The sequence below is a fragment of the Cyrtonyx montezumae genome, unplaced genomic scaffold (assembly GCF_038088225.1).
Source record: "Cyrtonyx montezumae isolate F1298 unplaced genomic scaffold, pur_monq_1.0 scaffold_8, whole genome shotgun sequence".
In the NCBI taxonomy this organism is placed as follows: domain Eukaryota; kingdom Metazoa; phylum Chordata; class Aves; order Galliformes; family Odontophoridae; genus Cyrtonyx; species Cyrtonyx montezumae.
The window spans coordinates 12,035,232-12,054,710 of record NW_027072089.1 but is presented as its reverse complement, the minus strand read 5'-3'; the positions used below and the strand labels follow the sequence as shown (position 1 = coordinate 12,054,710).

General features: G+C 37.2%; 1 protein-coding gene across 2 annotated transcripts in view; it reads left to right on the top strand.

The window, feature by feature from the left end:
- COL14A1 (collagen type XIV alpha 1 chain) overlaps positions 1-19,479 on the top strand; it is a 113,478-nt gene that overhangs the window by 6,986 nt on the left and 87,013 nt on the right. For both annotated transcript variants that reach the window (XM_065752803.1, XM_065752802.1), the window contains exons 3-4: positions 924-1,067; positions 4,055-4,138. In XM_065752803.1, coding sequence (XP_065608875.1) covers positions 924-1,067; positions 4,055-4,138 — 228 coding nt within the window. The remainder of the gene's footprint in view (positions 1-923; positions 1,068-4,054; positions 4,139-19,479) is intronic.

Below are 19,479 nucleotides of genomic sequence, written 5' to 3'. Positions count from 1 at the left end.
GTAGGGAATAGCTGACAGGCTACAAGTAAGTGTTTTTGTTAAAAGGGATTTGGGCAGCTGGGAACTGAGCTGACACTAACCTTACAAAGTTTTGTAAAATAAATTTCTGAATATCTTATGAAACAAATGCAAGTTCAAATTGGCATAAACCCCCTGAAGGGAGAGTGGGAAGAAAATGGAACTGGGTTGTTTTTAATGGTGCCCAGTGTCAGTGCAAGGAACAATATATATGAAATGCAGTGCAGGAGTTGTTGCATCAGGAACATGAGAAAGCACTTCTTTACTGTGAGGGTGGCCAAACACTGTCACAGGTGGCCCAGGAAAGTTGTGGAACTTCCTTCCTTGGAGATGTTAGAAAGCTGTCTTGATGTGGCCTTGGACAAGTGGCTGTAGGTTGCCCTGAGTAGGAGAATTGTATAAAATGAGGTCCAGATGTCCCTTCCAACTTCAACCATTCTGTGATTCTGAGATATCTCAGAGGTTTTGTTCAACTTATGTCGTTTGGTGATTTCATATAGTTAATCCTAAGTCTGTGATTTTCGTTGCAAAAAGTACTTCTCTGCTTTGTGAGTTGATTATTTGGTTTTGTGCTTTATTTCAAAAGTGTTTCATCTCATTGCCCAGATACTTCTTTTAATAGTTGTGCTAGATGTGTTGGCTATTCTGTGAGATCTAGATAAAGGTACAAGTGCTGATTGGTTTCTCCTAGTGTTTAAATCTAAAAAATTTGGTTTCTTTCTGGTCAGGCTGTGTGACTTCTTGCTTTTTGGAGATGTCCTCTGGTTTACTTGTCTGGATAGTTCCGAAAGTGGATAATAAAGTTCACCTGGGTCTTGGTAGAGTTAGAGGTAGTTTTAACTCACTACATTTACTTTTCTACAGGGAAATAATTGTTTGCTTTTTTTCAATCTTTTCTACTACAGGTGGAAAAACCAATCAACTAATTCTTCAAAACACTGCAACCAAAGCGATTATTCAAGGTCTCATTCCAGATCAAAACTATGCCCTTCAGATCATTGCATTCAGTGATGACAAGGAGAGTAAGCCAGCCCAAGGCCAGTTCAGAAGTATGTATCGTTTGTACCTGACACGGGGAGTGTATCAGCCATTCCATGAAACTTATGAAACTGTAACAAACTGATATTGAAAGCAGTAATTAAAAAAACAAAAAAAAACAAAAACAAAAAAAAAAAAAAAACCCAAAAAAACAAAAACAGTTTCTTATGTGCTGGAAGGCTAATTGTTGCACCAGACTTTACCTGATATGGCTACCATTGGGGGCCACTATTAACACATTCACAGGAGTTTCTTGCTTTGACCTGTCTTTGTTTCTATTGGTTTGGAATCCCTGTCTTTGCTGTTCCTTAATTAAATTAGTCACTGTCTTTTGGAAGAGAATCTTCAATGAGCAGAAACGAGGAGGGGAGTAATCTGATATATCAGAAAGTTTCCCTCCCTGCTTCCATCTGTTTTTGTTAAAGATTTGTGTAGCTGTACCAACTGACAAATAGCTATTTGTTCAATGATACTGTGAAAGGCTAAATTCTTACTGGTCTTAAGCTGTCAAGTATGTTTACAAACTATGCTTAAGGCTCTTAGCTTTCCTATTTATGTTCTTTATATCTATATCAAAGTGAAAATGCATAAGAAATTCGAACAAAAAACTGATTTGTTTTCATTTGCATCTTAAGTAGCTGTATTAAACATGGGCACTGTCAATTTGGTCTACGAAAAGAAAAATGTGACAGTCTGGAAATGTAGCTGAAGTCATGCTGAATTAATTCCCTTGACGCTAAATATTTTAATAACTGCGGAGGATACTGCTTGCTCTGATTGCTAAATCACTTCACTCTTAGAATGAACACAAGATAAAATATGCTGACTATTTGATGTGCCATGTGTCAGTCTTTCTAGCTTTTTACCACTTCTACTTATTACTTACTCTTTTAAGTACCATCCTAGTTAGGAAACCCACAAAACCACAGATTACTTCAGCATTAAAGAGCAGCCCACAGGAAGCTATACCAGCTTCTATAACATTAGGTGTGGTTCTATTTTAAACTAGCTCTATTCATCAGGAAATGCAGAGTTGGCAGCTTGATTTAACAATGTGGGAGTTAAGCTCTGTTTGGTATACTTTCTCTGCTGCCAATGAAAACATGTAAAACTTAACAAGATGGGAGTTTCATTTGACCATATGAATGATACGTATACAAGTAAAACCAGAAATGATGCATATACAGAAACTTCCTTTCTCTTATCCTGTATTCCATGTTTTTCCCCTTCTCTGACAAGGGGTTGTTCACTTTAGAGATGATAAAAGTTCAAACAAGTTCAAAATTTTAAAGCATACTGGAATTTGGTGTGTTGGCACTGTGTACCTAATGCATTGAACTGTTTGATGTACAGAGTTCTTCTCAATGTTACAGTACATTTTATTGTTAAGAGTATTCTTTATATAGTTAGATATGCTTTCGTTTTCTGTTGTTGCTTGTGATTTATTATACGAGATCACTGGGAGATTACTTCCTTTTAAGATGCATCTGTAAAAATGTAGTTGGTAAGTTCATTGCCTATGTGAACATATGCAGAAAGACATAAGTATTATTTACAGTTTTCTTAGGTATTCAGGTTTTTATTATTTTTATTAAAGGGCTTTTCCCAAACCAAAAATCTGTCAGGATGTGACTGACTTGTTTCCTAGGAGAACTTTCAGACTTATGTACCTTTTCTCTGCAGACTCACTCCTCCACAGCACTGGGATTAGAAGATGCCATCAGTACCTCCTTAGTGATGTATGGTTGTAGTCATTGTTTGATGGAATGCTCTTGCTTGCTAAGCAGTGGTGTCCTTTTTGTTTAGCATTACTCTGGCTATTTTACCTCTTTTGATTAGAATGGAGTTAAAAAAAAAAAAATACTTTTTGACCAGTTCTGTACCTGGAGGAAGGATGTTGTTAGTTTTGTGGAAGATTTTCATGCTGAGAGATTTGAAAATGGCTTGTTGTCATGATAGGATCTTAAGATGGTCCTGTGATTATGGTTTGGATAGAGACTTGAGAATGCTGTTTCAGATACTCCAAATACAGTTGGTTTAAATCAGTGTAATCCATTTGGCTTTGGCTTCACTTCTGTAAAACAGAATACCTGTGTTGTCTATTTTATATTGTGTTTCAAGAGATAACAGATTGTCTTTCACTGTCTCACAGTGTTTTACGAAGGATGTAGCACAGAGTGACTCTGATCCAGGCTGAGATTTGGTGCCTGCTTGAATGAATGTTGGTCATAATCCAGGTCTATGTAAACTGAGGGTTTTCATTAGAGTAAAATTTTACTTTCTATGAGGCCTTTTTTTTTTTCTTCAAGTTGTTCTGGCCATTATAGATTGCTGGAGTTTTGACACCAGTTAACAATAAAGAAATTCTGATATATACTGGGGAGAGGAATTGATATATCAGCTAACCAAGCTAGGTTCTGCTAGGCTTTTATGAGAAATGTAGGACATAGAAAGGGAGGTATCCCGCCCACTTGCAAGGCAGGAAACTATTGAAGTATGAGCTTCAGAGCAACTCTGCTGTTGTGGGAATACTTGGTGCCCTGAACACAGATTTGGGCATGGGATTTAAGCTGGTTTTTGCAAAGAAGATAATGTAATAGCTGGCTTACGTGCATTTGTGCTGGATGACCTGCTGTAGAACTCTGCAGTACTGGACTTTGCCCAACTAGCTTTGCCAACTTCTGGAGTTATAGTTCCAGTGCTGATTCTTATTATAAGCTCAGATGCTGATGTCACTATATTTGGACTCTCTTGAATGAGGAGAATCACTTTTGGGAACTTTAATGAGGATAGAAGGGAATGGGGGGCAGAGTCATGGATGGGGTGGGTGGAGTCATGGAAATAATAAACCCAAAGGGAGGGAGAGCAGCCATCATTTGTTACCTTAGCATATTGTAGGTTATTGTTTGAAATTTATCTGTTTGAAAGAGGAAAACAACATGCTTCTGACTGCACTGTTTCTGGTTTGACTGATTTATTTTTCCCCTTATTTTTCTAGTTAAAGATATAGAGCGAAGAAAAGAAAGTAAATCCAAGGTGAAGGATCCAGAAAAAACAAATGCGAGTAAACCAGCTCCAGAAGGTCAGATGTGACTTGGGTGATGTTCTGATAATAACCAGCTTTGTTTAATTTGGCCACTGTAAAATTTTTCTTTAAATCATTACTTTCAATCTGGTTCCCGGGGTGGTTGAGTTGAACGGAAGGGAAAAATCAGTATTTCCATGAATATCAGAGACTTGCTGCAACAGACAGATCACTTCTATCTCTATTCTGTTTTATCACTTTATACAGTCAGCACTAACTACCACTATGAATAACATAAAAGCAGGCTTAGAGCCTGCATTAAAATAAATAAATCATATTGCTTGTACTTTGCCACTGCGTGCATGAGTTAAATAAAATAAAGTTGTGTGTGCGTGTTTGTGTGGGTGGGTGCATATTTAAATAGACCTTATTTCATATAGTTGTTTTTTATGTGGTTACGTGTGTGACATCATGTCATCTTGCCTGCAAGACAGACTTAGCTAGTATTAACTCTGGTGTAAAATGAAACTGATGCTCTTCTATAACTGTAGATATCATAACTTGATATCTCTGTTCTAAACGGGGTCTTGTATTTGGAAGAATTTGAAATACTTTGATGGGGGGAAGAAACTTTTATCTAGTTGTAAGTAGTTAATCTTCTGGCAAAATGTGATATTGCTCATCATGAGAAGCCCATCTGGAATGGGCAGCATCATCTATTTCGAGCTTTTCCTGTTATTCACAAAGAAAATGCCATTTGAATGTTAGAGGTCATTCTGACAGTACTTTTAATTTTCAAGGCCTCTATTTCTCCAGTTACTTTTTGCTTTGTGTCTTGTAATGAAGTGTCAGAGGCCTTATCCAAAGCTTCATGATACCCTTGCAAACTTTTTTCACCTTCAGTGCATTCAGCTTCTTCTAACCATAAGTGTTTGTGTGTATTGTATTTATTAATAATATGCAAGTTAGTTTTTATGCAGTCTTTTTTCCTTTTTTTTTGTTTTTTGAGTCAGTGTACCCTTAGATTTATTACATTGAGTGCAATGGAGAAAATGTTAGATAGTATAGAAAATGTTATACCTGCAAATTTATATAGGAGGATAAGAGTAGGTAATCTTTCTCTCATGTCTAGAAGACTGAGTTGTAAGAAATAAGAGGACCAAAGAGGTAAAATACAGTTTCCTAATGAGGAACAAATTATAAAAGTTGAAGGAGAAAAAATGGGCCTGTAATAGGAAAACTTTTGATTAAATGCAGATAGAGGAAGTGTCTGCCAGACTGTGGGAGGGAATTTATGCTGTTTCTTGTGCAGAAAGGACAAGAATGTGGTTGGTAAGAGGGGACTGGATGTGCAGCCTTGCCTTTTTTTAAGGTTCTTGTTAACTTATGAAGACTTTAATTCAATTACTGTATTCCACCCCAAACAACTTTTTACTTATCTAGACCTCTTTGGTTTTATCAGTTTAGTTTGTGTCAGAGCAAAATACACTTTCATCTAGCACTGTGGAAAGCTCTTGCTTTATGTATTTTCTTGTAACATCTACTAGAAAACTGGCAAGGCAAAATATCTCAGTCAATGAAATTGGTCAAAAAGAGGGGAAAAAAATCACAGCAAAACAGAAACCAACACCAAAACCCGATTAAGTGATGGAGATTCCAACTCAGTGACTTCAGGGAGAGAGTAGTGTCAGTGCAGGCAAAAAAAGTTGTGCAGAATTAACATTAACAAAAGTACTTAGCAGTGAATTCAGAATTTATACATTCTTCATGTGTCAGAATAGTTCTAGTTTAATATGTAAGGACTGGTCCACTTTGAACTGAAGTTGGAACATTGAATGAAAACCAAAATAAATCATGAAGTGTCTGTGAAAGAAATAAGAGCAAAATTTTATGGTAGAACTGTGAAGAACAGCTTGATCTTCTGCAGATGTTAGACAGGAAATGATCAGAATGTGACCTAAAGAATTCAGGCCAGTGCTTAATTAATTTCATAAGTTTGGTATTATGTCTGTATTGATGCATTTGGTAGCATTGATACATTCTGTGGCTGTATTATATCTTTAATCAAGTTGATGATGCCTTAGGAGTTAACAGTACAGAAAAACCCTCCAACAGTTGGGTAATATTACCTGAACATGGAGCAATCTTTGCCCACAAAACCAATTGAAGACAGTCAGGCTGGTATTGTCAGGAAATGGTCGCTGCTTCTGTTCTTGTCTTAGCTGGAAGGGTATCAAAAGCTTATTTAACCATTTCTGCAAGTACTAGAGCCAATTTTTGATGTAAGAATGTGCCTTCTGTGAATGTCTGCCCTGTTTTTTAGTGAGGGATGGTTAGAGGAGACTGGATGATCTTTGCAAGCCTTAGAAAGGCAACAGTCATCATTCATTCTTCTGCATATGAAGAACTGTCTCTCAGAATTCCCCAGTATGAATGTTGGGACAGGTTTGGCATTTTAATAGGCCATGTAATTCCTCTGTGTTTTGGGCAAAACCAATACTGTGTGAGCATTGAACTTGTTAAAATGCACAGAAAGTGTGTTAATGTGGTCAGTAATGACAGTGTATGCTTCAAGATGTCTGTTACCAGTTTGTAGATGTGTATCATACTGATTTTTCTGAAAGGCACCAGAGGCACGTAACTATTTAAGTTTGTTTTTGTAAATGCTCAGCTAATTACTTTATTCAAGATCCCATAATATCAACAAGAAATTTAAATTCCAATGGAACAAAGATTCCATCATAACACTTCTATTCAAAGAAATCTGTTCTTCACAAAAGATGCAAGGTGGATATCTATATTAACAATTCCAGGTGGTTTCAAAGTGTCTTACTCTATGGTTTGGAGGACTGATTCTGTTGTCTCCTATTTGATTTTGAGAGCTGTCTCCTGTTTGATTACTCTTTGAGACTCTAGCTAGTGCTGGAATATGTGAGTGTCTTCACCTAAAATCTTCCTTTTTCTTTTCCCTCTGAACTAGTTTGTATTTTTTTCCTTGGTCATTATGTCAGTGGCTTGTGTGACTCATTAGCAATGTTTTCAGCAGCTTTAGTAACCCAGGTTAACATTTTCCACGTTGTGTCCTGCCTGTTCAGATAGCTTGAAAAGGTTTCCTCCTTTCCTGCTCTAAGTACTGTGCTCTTATCTCAAATAAACCTCCACTGAATATTCAGTAATGTCAGTGTGCCAAATTAATTCACCTTGTAATTTATACATTGTATGTTAATGCTGTGTTTGATTTCTAGAAACCTCCTCTGGTTCTTCTGTACAAATAATTTCCAAGTGTTGCATCTTTTTCCTGTATTTTTCAGAACCTGTCAGTTTTCAGCTTAGTGATTGATTTATCACTGCTGCACACTCAGTGATGTCAGAAGCCTTTTTTCCTCTGTTGAGATAAAGCTCACGGGCTCACCTTCATTCAGCATGCACTGATATCTGAGTACTTGCACCTTGGCACTTCTCCAATTCCATCACACACAAAGCTCCTTTCTGCACATTGAAAGGGATTAATACATTCTTCTTCTCAGATGTTTTACAGTTTTTCAAAGAAGTTCTAGGAGTGATTCTCTAGTCACATCCCTTTAGGGAGGGAAGAATCACAGTGTTTTGACTATATCCTGTGGCAAGTATGTGACTGTATCCTTTTTCTTTCAAGTGCTTCAGTTCATGCCTGAAAGTTTTCAGACAGTGATTTAAATGAAAAAAACAAAACACAGAGGGCTAACTTTATTTTTTTGCTTGCAGACTGTTTTTTTTTTCTTTGAGAGTTGTTGTTGGTTAACCTAAGCTATCAGACAAACTGCCACTTAATTACTTTCTTCAGGAAGACAGAGGGAGAAAATAGGAAGAACAGATGAGAAAGTGTTTAACCTGGCAGATAGCTAAGCTCCACGTAATCATTTGTTCTCCCCATCTCACAGTGGGATGGGGAGAGAATCAGGGTGTGGGGGAGACAGAAAAAAACAACAAAATAGAACTGATGAGTTGATACTAAAAACTATTTACTAAGACAGAGAAGGAAGGTGAATTAATTAAAGAGTGAATTAATACTCCAGAATGACTATAGCAAATGGAAGAAAGGCATTTGCTTTTCTTCACTGCACTATTGTTCATGGGCTGTGTTTCTTGTACTGGTCTTTTAGTGCAGGTAACTTATTCTGTCTTTCCTACCCTTTTGGTCCTTTTTTGCTTTTTTTCCTCTGGACTTACAGTCTGTGAGAGTTTTTTGCTTTTCTCTGTGAGTCTAGATTATTGCTACAACAAAATTTTGTTCAAGATGCAGTCTCCCACCCTGGATTAACCTGTTTTGCAAGTACCTATTTTCTAGTTCATGTTCAGTCTTTTTTTTTTTTACAGGTCTCAAAAGATACTCATCTAATATTAAATCATGCCTGACCAATTACAGTCAGAACAATAAAGGAAAAAGTAGGATTTTTTGGGAGTTTTTTTCTTGATGTGCCATGTGGATGTCATTGTTATGTGAGAGGTGATAGCAGATCCAGAATTATGCTGGGAAGTGTTTTTCTGTTTTGAATGTCTAATATCTAGACAGTGCTGTGGAGTAAGTATGAGACCTTCTTGTTTTAGCATTTGCTATTCAATTAAAGGTAATATCAACATAAAAATGAGTTTATTATGTGTTTCTTTGTGGGTTGGCCTCAGATCCCCATGCATCCCTTGAGAAGACTTGGGATCCCTTGAGAAGACTTGGGAGTGCTTGGATCATGTTTTAGCAAACTTAGAACATTCTCGATCACCACAAAACCTTGACAGGCTTTTAAAATTATGCTTCCCTCACCTTGCTCTTCTGACTACTCTAAGATGACTCAGCCCTAGGAACAACGTTATAGACGCATTTTTGGCTCTGTATTCTCTCACTTTTATACTTGGCTGCTTTCTGAGGCTCTTTTTTTTTATCTAGCCTTAGCCTTAGCAGAGGATCCATGATACATTCATCTCAACTGCCACTAGTAAAAGCAGCACCTGATCATCAGACTTTACCAATAGGACTCTCACTTGAAACTAAATGTGTCAGTGGTTTCCTGATATAGTGCTGAAAATTTCTCTGCTCTGGACTCCATTTAGAACCTGCTTCTGTCCATGCTACATAAGCACATTACGGCTTCTTTTTTGATAGTGATCTTTGACATATGAATTTAGGATGTCCCATCCAAGCCAGGTATAATTTGATGAGAGATATTTGTCAGATTTTTATGCCAGTCTATAAACTGCTGAACCACCATACAGAGCTTTGTACATTAGGAACTCCTTGCTAGCCAGTGGATGACTTCCAGGAGGACTCTGTTGCAAGGAAAGTCTTGAATAAACTCCCTCGTTGTTTGGAAAGTTTAGCTCATTGTGTTTTGGATGACAAGTGCTTATTCCAAGAGTTCATCCTATGAATTTATCTGGGGGAGGCATAGCTAAACCTCTGAATCTTCTGATTGCTTGCAACTTGGATTTCCTTTTTTCAATGGCAATGTTTTTTATGGATCTGGCCACGATCCTCCGAAAGACTCCTGCTTCCTGCCTCCCACAAATGGAAAACCTGATAAGATGAATCAATACGGAGATGAGCAGAACTCTTAAATGTGAACTCTTTGCCATCCATCTGAGGTTTGAAAAAAAACAAAACAAACATGCTATTTTAATAATATGTATCCAACAGTTATATGGGAGACTGTTCTCCAGCATAAGATAAATGGGATCAGAGCACTTATCAGGCCCCCTCTGTTGTTTTGAGTACAATACCCTGGTTGATGACTTTGCCTAACTGTCTTGATAGAACCCAAACACCAAGGTCCACTGAGTGTGTGTGACTGCAGCTGTACTTGCGTGTTAGGTTCTGTAACACCATCATCATTATGGCCACAAGAACCTAAAAAATAGGCTTAGGAGAGGAAGAATGGAGTGTTGTGTTACCCATTGTCTGTTGTAATAGTAGTCATTCTGTGCTATTTCTGCATCTTGGAAGTCTGTATGAATTATGCTTCTATGAACTCAGGTTTCTATTGGCCATTTGAGAGGAAAATATATGAAAGAGGGTAGTTTTTATTTTCTTTTCATATCAAGGAGAAGGAATATGCTAGTGACCCTGAGATATGGCACCTTTCAACATCTCTGTCTGTGAAGGGGTAAGTGGCCATGAGTTTGTCTGTAAGTGTGTTGCAGTCATTTGAGTAAGTGAGAACTGTGTTCTTGAGAAAAGCCAATATGGTAACTGAAGATTCAAAGGTTTGTTCAGTAAGGAAAGGCTTGATATTAAAAGATGTGGTCAGTTTCTGTTCTTTGCGCCAGGGATTTGGCTTACCTCCTGGCTCCTTGTCCTAGCTCTGCTCCTGTTCTTCTGTTGGTGTGTTGTGATCGTGTTGCTGTGTATTACCTCTCACGCAATGTTCCACACCAGTCAGAAGCTGAAAATTAGAGAGTTTGCCTTTCTGTTACTTAATGGTCTCCCTCCTTGTCCTCCTTTAGGAGCTCTCTTTGAACGCACACCTGCTTTATGAAAAATAGACACAATATTGACAGACATCTGCAGAAATTGTAGCTCAGGAAAAGGGGGGAGGGGGAAATAGGTGCAATTTATGCCTCCCTTTTTCTTCAATCAGAGTAGATAAAGACAGCCTAAATGTAAGTTTCAATTTTGTCATGAAATGATCTAGCTTCTAATTTCTGTGTGTTCAGATTCATAACTCTTGAATTATAAAATCTTAGGTTAATAATCCTTAGTTTATAAGATGTGTATCCTCATATATTAGCACAGGAAGGTCTTGGTAAGTCTGAACTGTTTCCAACTGAACACCCTTCCCCCACCCCATCTGGGCTCTTGGTGGTTTTTTGGTAGCTTTCCTCAAGGCACTGACTTCTTTGTGCAATCAATTAGCTGAAATGAGAGATTGCTCTCATGCTTGAATGAATGATTGATAACGATTGATAGAAGCATAGGTGAGTGAACAGTCATTCTTTTCAGACTGCTTTTTAGCTCTTCAAGTTATTAGCTGTTGAGCATCCTTACGATCGTCAGCGAGCACTGGCATGGTTGAATTCTCCTGGCAGTGAGAGACTGTTACCTTGAGTCAGATTCAGGGGCTGTGTTGACATGTTTCATTACTTAAATACTTTCATTGTTACTATGCAAAGACACACCTTAACAGTTCTTAATCATGTGGCAGCATTAATTCTTTTCACTTCCACTTGAAGTCTGTAAGCTTGCTTCTGACTGTATTCTAGGTAAATACCTCTATACCTTGAGAGTGTTGATTGTCTTTCAAAGAAGACTCTACCTCCTCTTTGAAACTGAAGCTACGTAGTAATGCATTTAAAATGTGTGTCGATCTTGGAAGGGAGAGACAAAAAACTTTGATGTGGTAACAGATTGCATCATCACTTTCTGCTGCTTTAATAAATACTGAAGTGGAAGACAGACTCTCTTGTAAGGTAGCTATAACCATAAGAGATTGATGCATCAACACATTAATCTGTCATTAAACTGCATTGCTTTGTGCTCTGGGCAGCAGCACATGAGATTAAGGCTATCATTTGGTATCTGTTTTCTGGGACCGTGCTCCTTGAGATGGCCTTCTCTTATGCAATTTAGAAATTCTTATGCAATTTAGAAAGTACTAATTCTTTTGCTTTTGAGCTGTTTGTTGTCTTTTGAGCTGAGTTCTTTTTAAGGGATGTTCCTTATGCTTTGAGAGGGAAGTCTGGTTTCACAGTTTGTCTCATTCATCTGATGCTAACACCATCGATAAACGTTAATGTTTTTGTGTTCTTTCTGGATATGTTAATGCAGGACTCTGATTCTGGCTTTGTTGTCAACACTTTTTTTTTTTTCTTTTGCCCTGTATGCTTAGTAAGCCTTGGTGTTACAGTAAACCTACACCTCTTGGTTTGAAGATTGTTCTTTAGTAGCTGAAACAGATCTTGTTTACGTGGCAGAGTAGTCCTTGTTTTCCACCTCAAAGGTATTCTCTCTGGTCTTGCCTGTCTGGTTATCGGTACTGACTGTACTTGTCTGTCAGCACATAATGAGGGAGTTCTTTTTCCTTATGCAGTCACGATGTTTTGTATGAGTGTGTTTGACTCATTATTCTATGATGAATGGAGCTGTGGTATTCTCATTTCTTGCTCTTCTGGAATCTTCAATCAAGCCAGTGCTCCTCTGGAGTGCAACCTTAATGTTTGAGCGTATTAAGTTTCCTTGTATGCAAGAGTTTAGCAGAAGGAGATCTGAGTGGGACTAACAGCTATTTCAGGAGTAAATGTTAGCCTTAGGGGGTCTTTGGGATTGGGTTGTTTATGTAGTACTAAATATCTCATCTTTTGCACTAATCTTCTGATAAGAATGATAAAGGAAGAGAAGCTGTAAGTTTTGAGCATAGGATGGTAGCTCTTTCAAAAAGACTGAATTGGCTGTAGCCTGTAAAATATCACTCATATCTCATCACTCCTGTCTCAGCCTCCATGTATCTCTCAACATTCAAGTTTAACTGAATGCCTAGGGGGCAGGCAGGTGGCCTCAAACTTTGGCAGATGTTTCTGCCTTGTTTCATAATGTTTAGTGTTTCTTTGTTCTGTTAAGAAGTAGCAGTAAGCATCAGTTGGAAACAATAATGATGTATCTGTTAGAGCTTGGTTGATATGCTTTTATGACTTTGGTGGGGCAGTTCTACTTGCCTCTGTTTCGAAGGAGGATGATGCTCAGAAGCTCATGTTTTGTCTTAACCAAATGAGGGATCCTTTGCAAGCCTTGCTGTTAATATTTTATTAATCCAAGTGTGAAAAACAGATGGGGGGTGAGAAACTCTAAAACTGATGTAACAGAATGTAATTGTCTTTATGATGTGGTGATTATTGGGGAAAAAAGAGCAAGAACAACTGAACAATTATTTATTGAATATTGAACAATCATTGTGTGTATGGGGGGAGGGGGGGGTGAAAAAAGATCCTTTCTTGAACTGCATAAAACTACTTGAATAAATAAGAATTTTTAATCATGCCCTCACTCTGCTTTTCAGACAGTAAGGTGATTTAAGTAAACATGTGCATACCAATGAACAAACAGTTTTAGATAAGAGCCAGGAGTTTCATTTTTATTACAGCTAAGTAATCTCTTTTCTACTACGTCATGTATTATGTTAAAGCCGTATCTTATTTACAAGCTCAGTTGTAGACCAACTTTTTGTCATGGTTTAGAGGAATTAACACATACAACTTAATTCATACTGAGGTTTTTGAGTGCCAGTTTTGTCTGCATTCCCCCAATTAACTACCGTTTAGGTAGCCAGATAAAAGAGCCTCAAGGATTTTATATTTCACTAAACCAAATGGGAAGCTAACTTAAATCAGGGAGTATTTGCTACATAGGAATGGTGGATAAATATGACCACAGTAATAGAAATGTCATTTCATTTAGACTTTCAGACAACTCTGTCATTTAAAACATTAATGCAGTCAGGTACAGAACTGAGAGCAAAGAGTAGAGAGTTATCACTGTATTCTGCAGAAGAGTTTCTTTATTTTCGTGTGCATAGGAGGGTTTGTGGAACATCATCAGAGTGAATCATTGTGACTAAATGGACATAGTATCTTGCCATGTTGAGCTTCAGTTTCAGGGAAGATTTCAACGGTATGCTTTGCTCTGTATTGCTGTTGCCTAGTAGGAAGAGTTATTGAAATAAATACATTGAACTCAGTTTAAATACAGAATGATTTAACATATTTCTTTTATCTACATACGCAGAAAAAGGGAGTTTGGTGCTGGTATTTGGGAAGGTGCTTCAGTGCTATCAATCAGTAGTGATCACCTAGAAAACATCAGTGTGTTGTTTCATAGTTGTTCTTTACGTTTATTCTGTCACTCAAGAGAATTGAAAAGCTAGGATGAAGGAGGAAAGTTCTGCAAGGCTTTTTGTAGGAAGAAATCCTTGCAAATTTCAATAAGCTGGCTTGCTTGCTGTGGAAGTACAGCCATTATTCAGTGTGTATGGAAAGATGTGTGGAAAAGAGAAGTATGCTTCTTTTTCTGACACTTGAGAGCTATTACTACTAAATGCAGATGAACATATTAATGTGTTTTATTCACTACCACTTGTTAGTTTTGTGGCTTTATATTCAAATAGTATACTTTCAGTAAGAACATTAATTTATGGCTATGTGCTTCTTGAAAGAAGCAAAATACTGTGAAACTTTAGCAGCCAAATGTGAATAAAATCTTCTAAGCGCAATTAGACAGCAAATACAGTAAATGTTACTGTTGAAACTCTCCAAAAAAACAAATCTTAAGCCTGCCAATTTGGCTTTAGGTGTTTTCTGGAACAGAACAAGGTGCATGGGAAAGGGCTGGCTGCTTTATTTTATTTTGGGATTTTTTTTTAGGGAGCAGGGATGAGCTTCTAATCTCATTGGGCTGCTCTTTCAACCTAATAATGTTCCAGCGTTTGAGTCTTTCAAATTCAAGCTATGTTTGGATCTAGTACAAAGAAAGGCAACTATGTTGTATTCATTTGTCTGGTCCATAGCCTGACATATTGGATGTGTTAAACTGAGGTCTAAGTGCAACGATGATATCACCATTACAGCGCCATAATATCAATGTCAGAAGCATGAACTAGTGAGCTGCTGCATTTTGGAATTGGGCACTGTCTCATATCTCTCTATTAACCCTTTTCAAACAAAAACAGTAGTAATAAACTCATGTAGAATTATATTGCCCTTGTCCTCACTAGTGCTTCTGCTCAGCTGCAGTGGTGTTGGCCATTGTGGAGGACTGACTTCTTTGTTGATCGTGCTTTAATCACAAGGTATATTTCACTTCTGTCAGCAAGTGTCTTGGCTTTTGCCCTTTTATCCCATGTAGGAGTCTCCCCATCATACCTTACTCTTACTGACCTCCACTTGAACTTTCTTCTTTTATGTTATTTGACTTTTCCACTGTGACAAGGAATAAGAAAGGAAAAGAAATATTGCAGACTCGGAAAGAATTATAGTCTTAACTTGTCCTAGCAGAAGTGTGTGTTTTGGCTCTTGAAAATGAGAACCTTTTCATACCAAAGGGAGGAAAAATATCAAATGTGTTTCTGCAAAATATATCATAGCTACATGCAAATTGAACTTGTTCTTCTAAGGCATTGTATCTGTGTGGCAGTGTCTCTATTTCCTGCTTCTCCCTTTGTCTTTCAAAGAACTGTCAAAGATTAGCAATATTAATTCCAGGAATCAAGGAGCCACTATTCTGGCCTAAAAATAATCCTTTTTTTCTATTTGTTTCTAATCAGGGCTTTTTAATTTTTGACATTGTTTTTAAACTCACTGTGTGCACATATTAAAAAGGGAGTAATAGCAGGTTGAAAACGTAGCTACAGAGAGGTAGTCAGTGTTTTCAGAAGCTTGGAGACCCTGCTTTGTTCCATGCATCATCACTGATGCCAGAGCCCCTCCCAGTCCAACTCTGTGCTCCATTTCCTTCATGGGATGTCTCAGGGGTCACATTTTGTAGGCTCCAGAACTCTCCACTTTTTCAGAAGGATCAAGTTGGATAACTTTCTCAGCATTGCCATCATTGGCTTCAGTGGAAGCCAAATTCTGACATGAGTCTTGGTAGTGCAATTAGAGCTAAACAGTGGAATTGCAGGCAAGTGAGTCATCTTTAATGTCTGGAGGCTTGAGGGATCAAAGGACCAAGGGACCAAACTTCATTTGGTTGATGCAAAATTCTTTCAGTGATGATTGTTCTTTGAAAGATCTCCTTGAAACAAAGGCAGTGAAATTCATTTTTCTAATGAAGATGACATGACTGTCAACAGTACTGAAATAGGTTTTGTGCAAATAACTTGTCTGAATACACAAGCATTGCAGTTCTGAACTGGTGTCTTTAGAGGTGAAATGCTAAGCCTCTTTAAAGTTTTTTCCTGACATTCATGAGGAAGTGAGCAGATTGAGCTCTTTCCTCCTCATGGGACTGCTTGATGGAATGGTGAGTTCCTTTTACCAATAACACCAGGAAGACTGTGAATTTGTTATAGAAGGACCAGGAATTTGTTTCTATGTCCCTGAGAAATTCCCCCAGCCAATGCACTGGAGATCGTTGCTGTTGTAAAATGGAGAAGCTTGCCTTCTGACTTCTGCATGTGTCTTTTTCCATCATTTTCTCTAATAAAAAAAATCTGTATAAGATTAGGAGATATTATACAAGATCAGGCAACAGGTCACCTCCCTACTGTCCTGCTCTTGGAACTGGTGTTCTACTAGTTTTCTTAATAGCTGGGTGAAAGAGAAATGAATAGCACAACCTGATCACAATAGTGAATTTTGGAGTGCATTGAAGTGCTGAGTTTTGAAATCATTTTTATTTGAAAGTATATGCTGTCATCCTTGTTTAAGAGATGTCATGGAGGAAATTGCCTACTCAAATTATGTTCTGATACTGGAGAAGTTCATAATTATCGTCCTACACTGTAGGAATACACAACTATATATGGTAGTATGAAAAGATTATTGAAAGACTTTTGCTGGAATAGAAGCTGGATGTTCTTAGTGGGGTGTGTAATAAGTTGCTACACATTGTGTCTTTTAGAATAACTTCATAAGCTAGGATGATATATGGTGTTTTTATTCCTATCAGGTCATGAAAATTTCTGTACAGGATGTTATTCTACTTATCTCACTGTTGTTTATTCCATTTTAGGGATCTTTCTACAGTTCAGTTAAGTACAACAAGGAGAAAACATAAGCAAATAGTGGGTGCACAGAAGTAACAAAACCTAAATGTTTTATGCAGAAAAGATTCAACAAGTATCTTCCATCTACGAAGAATGAATCGTATTTTCACATTCTGTGGCATTGCAGTACAATCTTGGATCAAACCACACTTGCTAACAAAAAATAATTGGATGATGCTATTTACACTGATCTGATGATGTGGAAATAAAATATTGAAAGGAATGTGGTTTTCTTTATTCTTCAATCTTCGCTGCACTGAATGGATTTACTAGAACCAGTAAAGTTCTGTTCACAAAGCTATAACTTCAGTATTAAACTTCACATGCAAAACTAGTTGATTAAAAAAATAATAATTCAGCCTAGGTTACTAACTGGATTTCACAGTTAGCATAAAATCATGGAGGTTTTGAAGGGTTACACAGCCATACACTTCCTGCTATCCTCATTGAGCTATATGATTCAACTGCTGGGATCATACTGAAAAGATACATCTGTGCTGCAGTGCAGCTGCTTGGATGCGTGTCAGGGTCTCGTTCTTACTGGTGCTGAGTAGCATTTTCCTTTGCCAGTAGTTATTTGAAGCTTTAGAAGCTAGTCACTGCCAGTGCAAGAATGGCATAATTGAACTTTGTGGTTAATGGAAGAGAAATACTTGAAATAAGGCAGGCTCATTAAGAGGAAGTTTATTTGGCAAGGATATTTAAAATACAGATTTTACCACGACCAGTAAGTTCCTATTAAATCACAAAAAAGGCAGATCTCAGTCCCATTGAAATCAATGGGAGTTTTCCTGTTGACTTCAGTGATAGAAAGATTTGGAGTTCCTTTGGATTTATCTTCCAATTTAAGATTTTTCTGATGCTTACTAAATCTCCCCCAGTGTTTACATTTTAAAATGTGTTGCCAAATCAAATAGCGTTGTCTTGTACTGTAAAAAATAAAATAAAATATTTATTTTGGCATCTTTGTAAGTGGAATTTTGTCATGCATTTAGAACTCATTCTACACTGCTAACTGCACGTAGGAAATGTTCCTTTCTTGTTTAAAGATGTTTTTAGTACATGTTTAAGACATTAACTGTAACTGTATGGATTCTGTTTCCCATTAAGTGGGTTTGCACTACAGAAAGTATCTAACTCTTAATAATTAGCAATTTTTAAGTCATTCTGCACATCAGATTATTTTTGCCAATGAGATTGTTTTGTTTTAATAATGAGATTGTCATTAATAATGTGATAATGAAACATTACTAACTGTGTAGTTTATTCTCTCTTTAACAGGAAAGCTCCTTGTGAGCTAATGCTATGCACCTTTTTGATAGTTTCTCACTGAATTATTTTTCGTTATTTGTGAAAAATCTGTGCTCAAGATCAGCTTGTTTCTAACAAGTCTGTACTCAATCGACCGTTGCTGTCAGTACTACCCTATATGCTGGTATCTTTTATCAGCTAATTTACTGAATAGGTGCTGATGACAGAAGTTGAGATGCAGCTCACTTCACTAGTCAGTGTGTCTTTTTTTCTTTTCTTTGTGTTTATCGTGCATGATGCCTTTTATACTACCATGCTTTACTTTGACTTTTCTTCTTCCATCCTTATTCTGTAGTCCATCTTGTAGGTGGTTTGCTGTTTTTATGTTTCAAACATAAACTCTGGTTTGGCATACCCATATAATGTCATTCATACATTTTTCCTTCCTCCACTAGAGCCTTACTTTCAGCAACCTTACTGTTACAGTAATGCAGCCACTTCTGTGGGTTTTGGCTATTCTCTCTGAGATTATGGAAACCTTTCCTCACACACTCCCATGGTATACATTCTCGTTTCTTGCCTTCCAGTCATTTTCCCTAGCTGAATATGGTAATGTTCTCTTAGGCTTCTCATTTTGTTAAAAATTTGTTTCTCTAAAATCCTTCTTGTTAATCTTGCAGTTTGTGTCTAAACACTGTTCCATTTCCTCTAATTTCCCCATTGGTTAGCTGAACTGTAGAGACTATTAATACTTAGCATCTCTGCTGATTCTGATCAGGTATTTTCTTTTGATTCTTTTTTATTGCTCTTTTCATTTACATTTTCATACATCCATGAGAGAGGCACTCAAATTAATCATTATATGGTGCTAGTTCTCATAGAGATTGGAATTTGAATCCAGTGTCTTTGTATTTTGCTTTTGCTGTATTTAATGCATCCTACTTCAGTTTAATACAGCTTATTCAATTGACCTTCTAGACTCCAAGGGTGAGATTTACTTCTCTTAAGTTTAGAAGTCTCTATCGACAGCTAAACAAGTTTTTCTGCAGAGTTGCTGAGATGAACTATACAAATACCAGATTTTCTATATTGACTGTAAAAGGAGTCTGAATAACTCTTTGGAGCTCTCTGCATTGTCGAAACCTAAAGTTAAGTGTCAGAAATTTTATGCCACGTTTGTATATTTCTGTGAATGAAAATGAGCTACTGGTTTGGTTATGTTAACTTACTCTTTCTGAAGTGCCATATTTTTAGTAGGTCTCCCAAGAGTAATTTTGAAACGTTAAATCAATTATCCATTATGGTATTTAGGACAAATATGTTTAGTGACTTTTCTTATTTCTCACTTTTCCCCTGGAAGACAACTTGGTATTTTTACTGAGAAGAATGTATAAAACTATGTGGTTACAGTTTTATGATTAAATT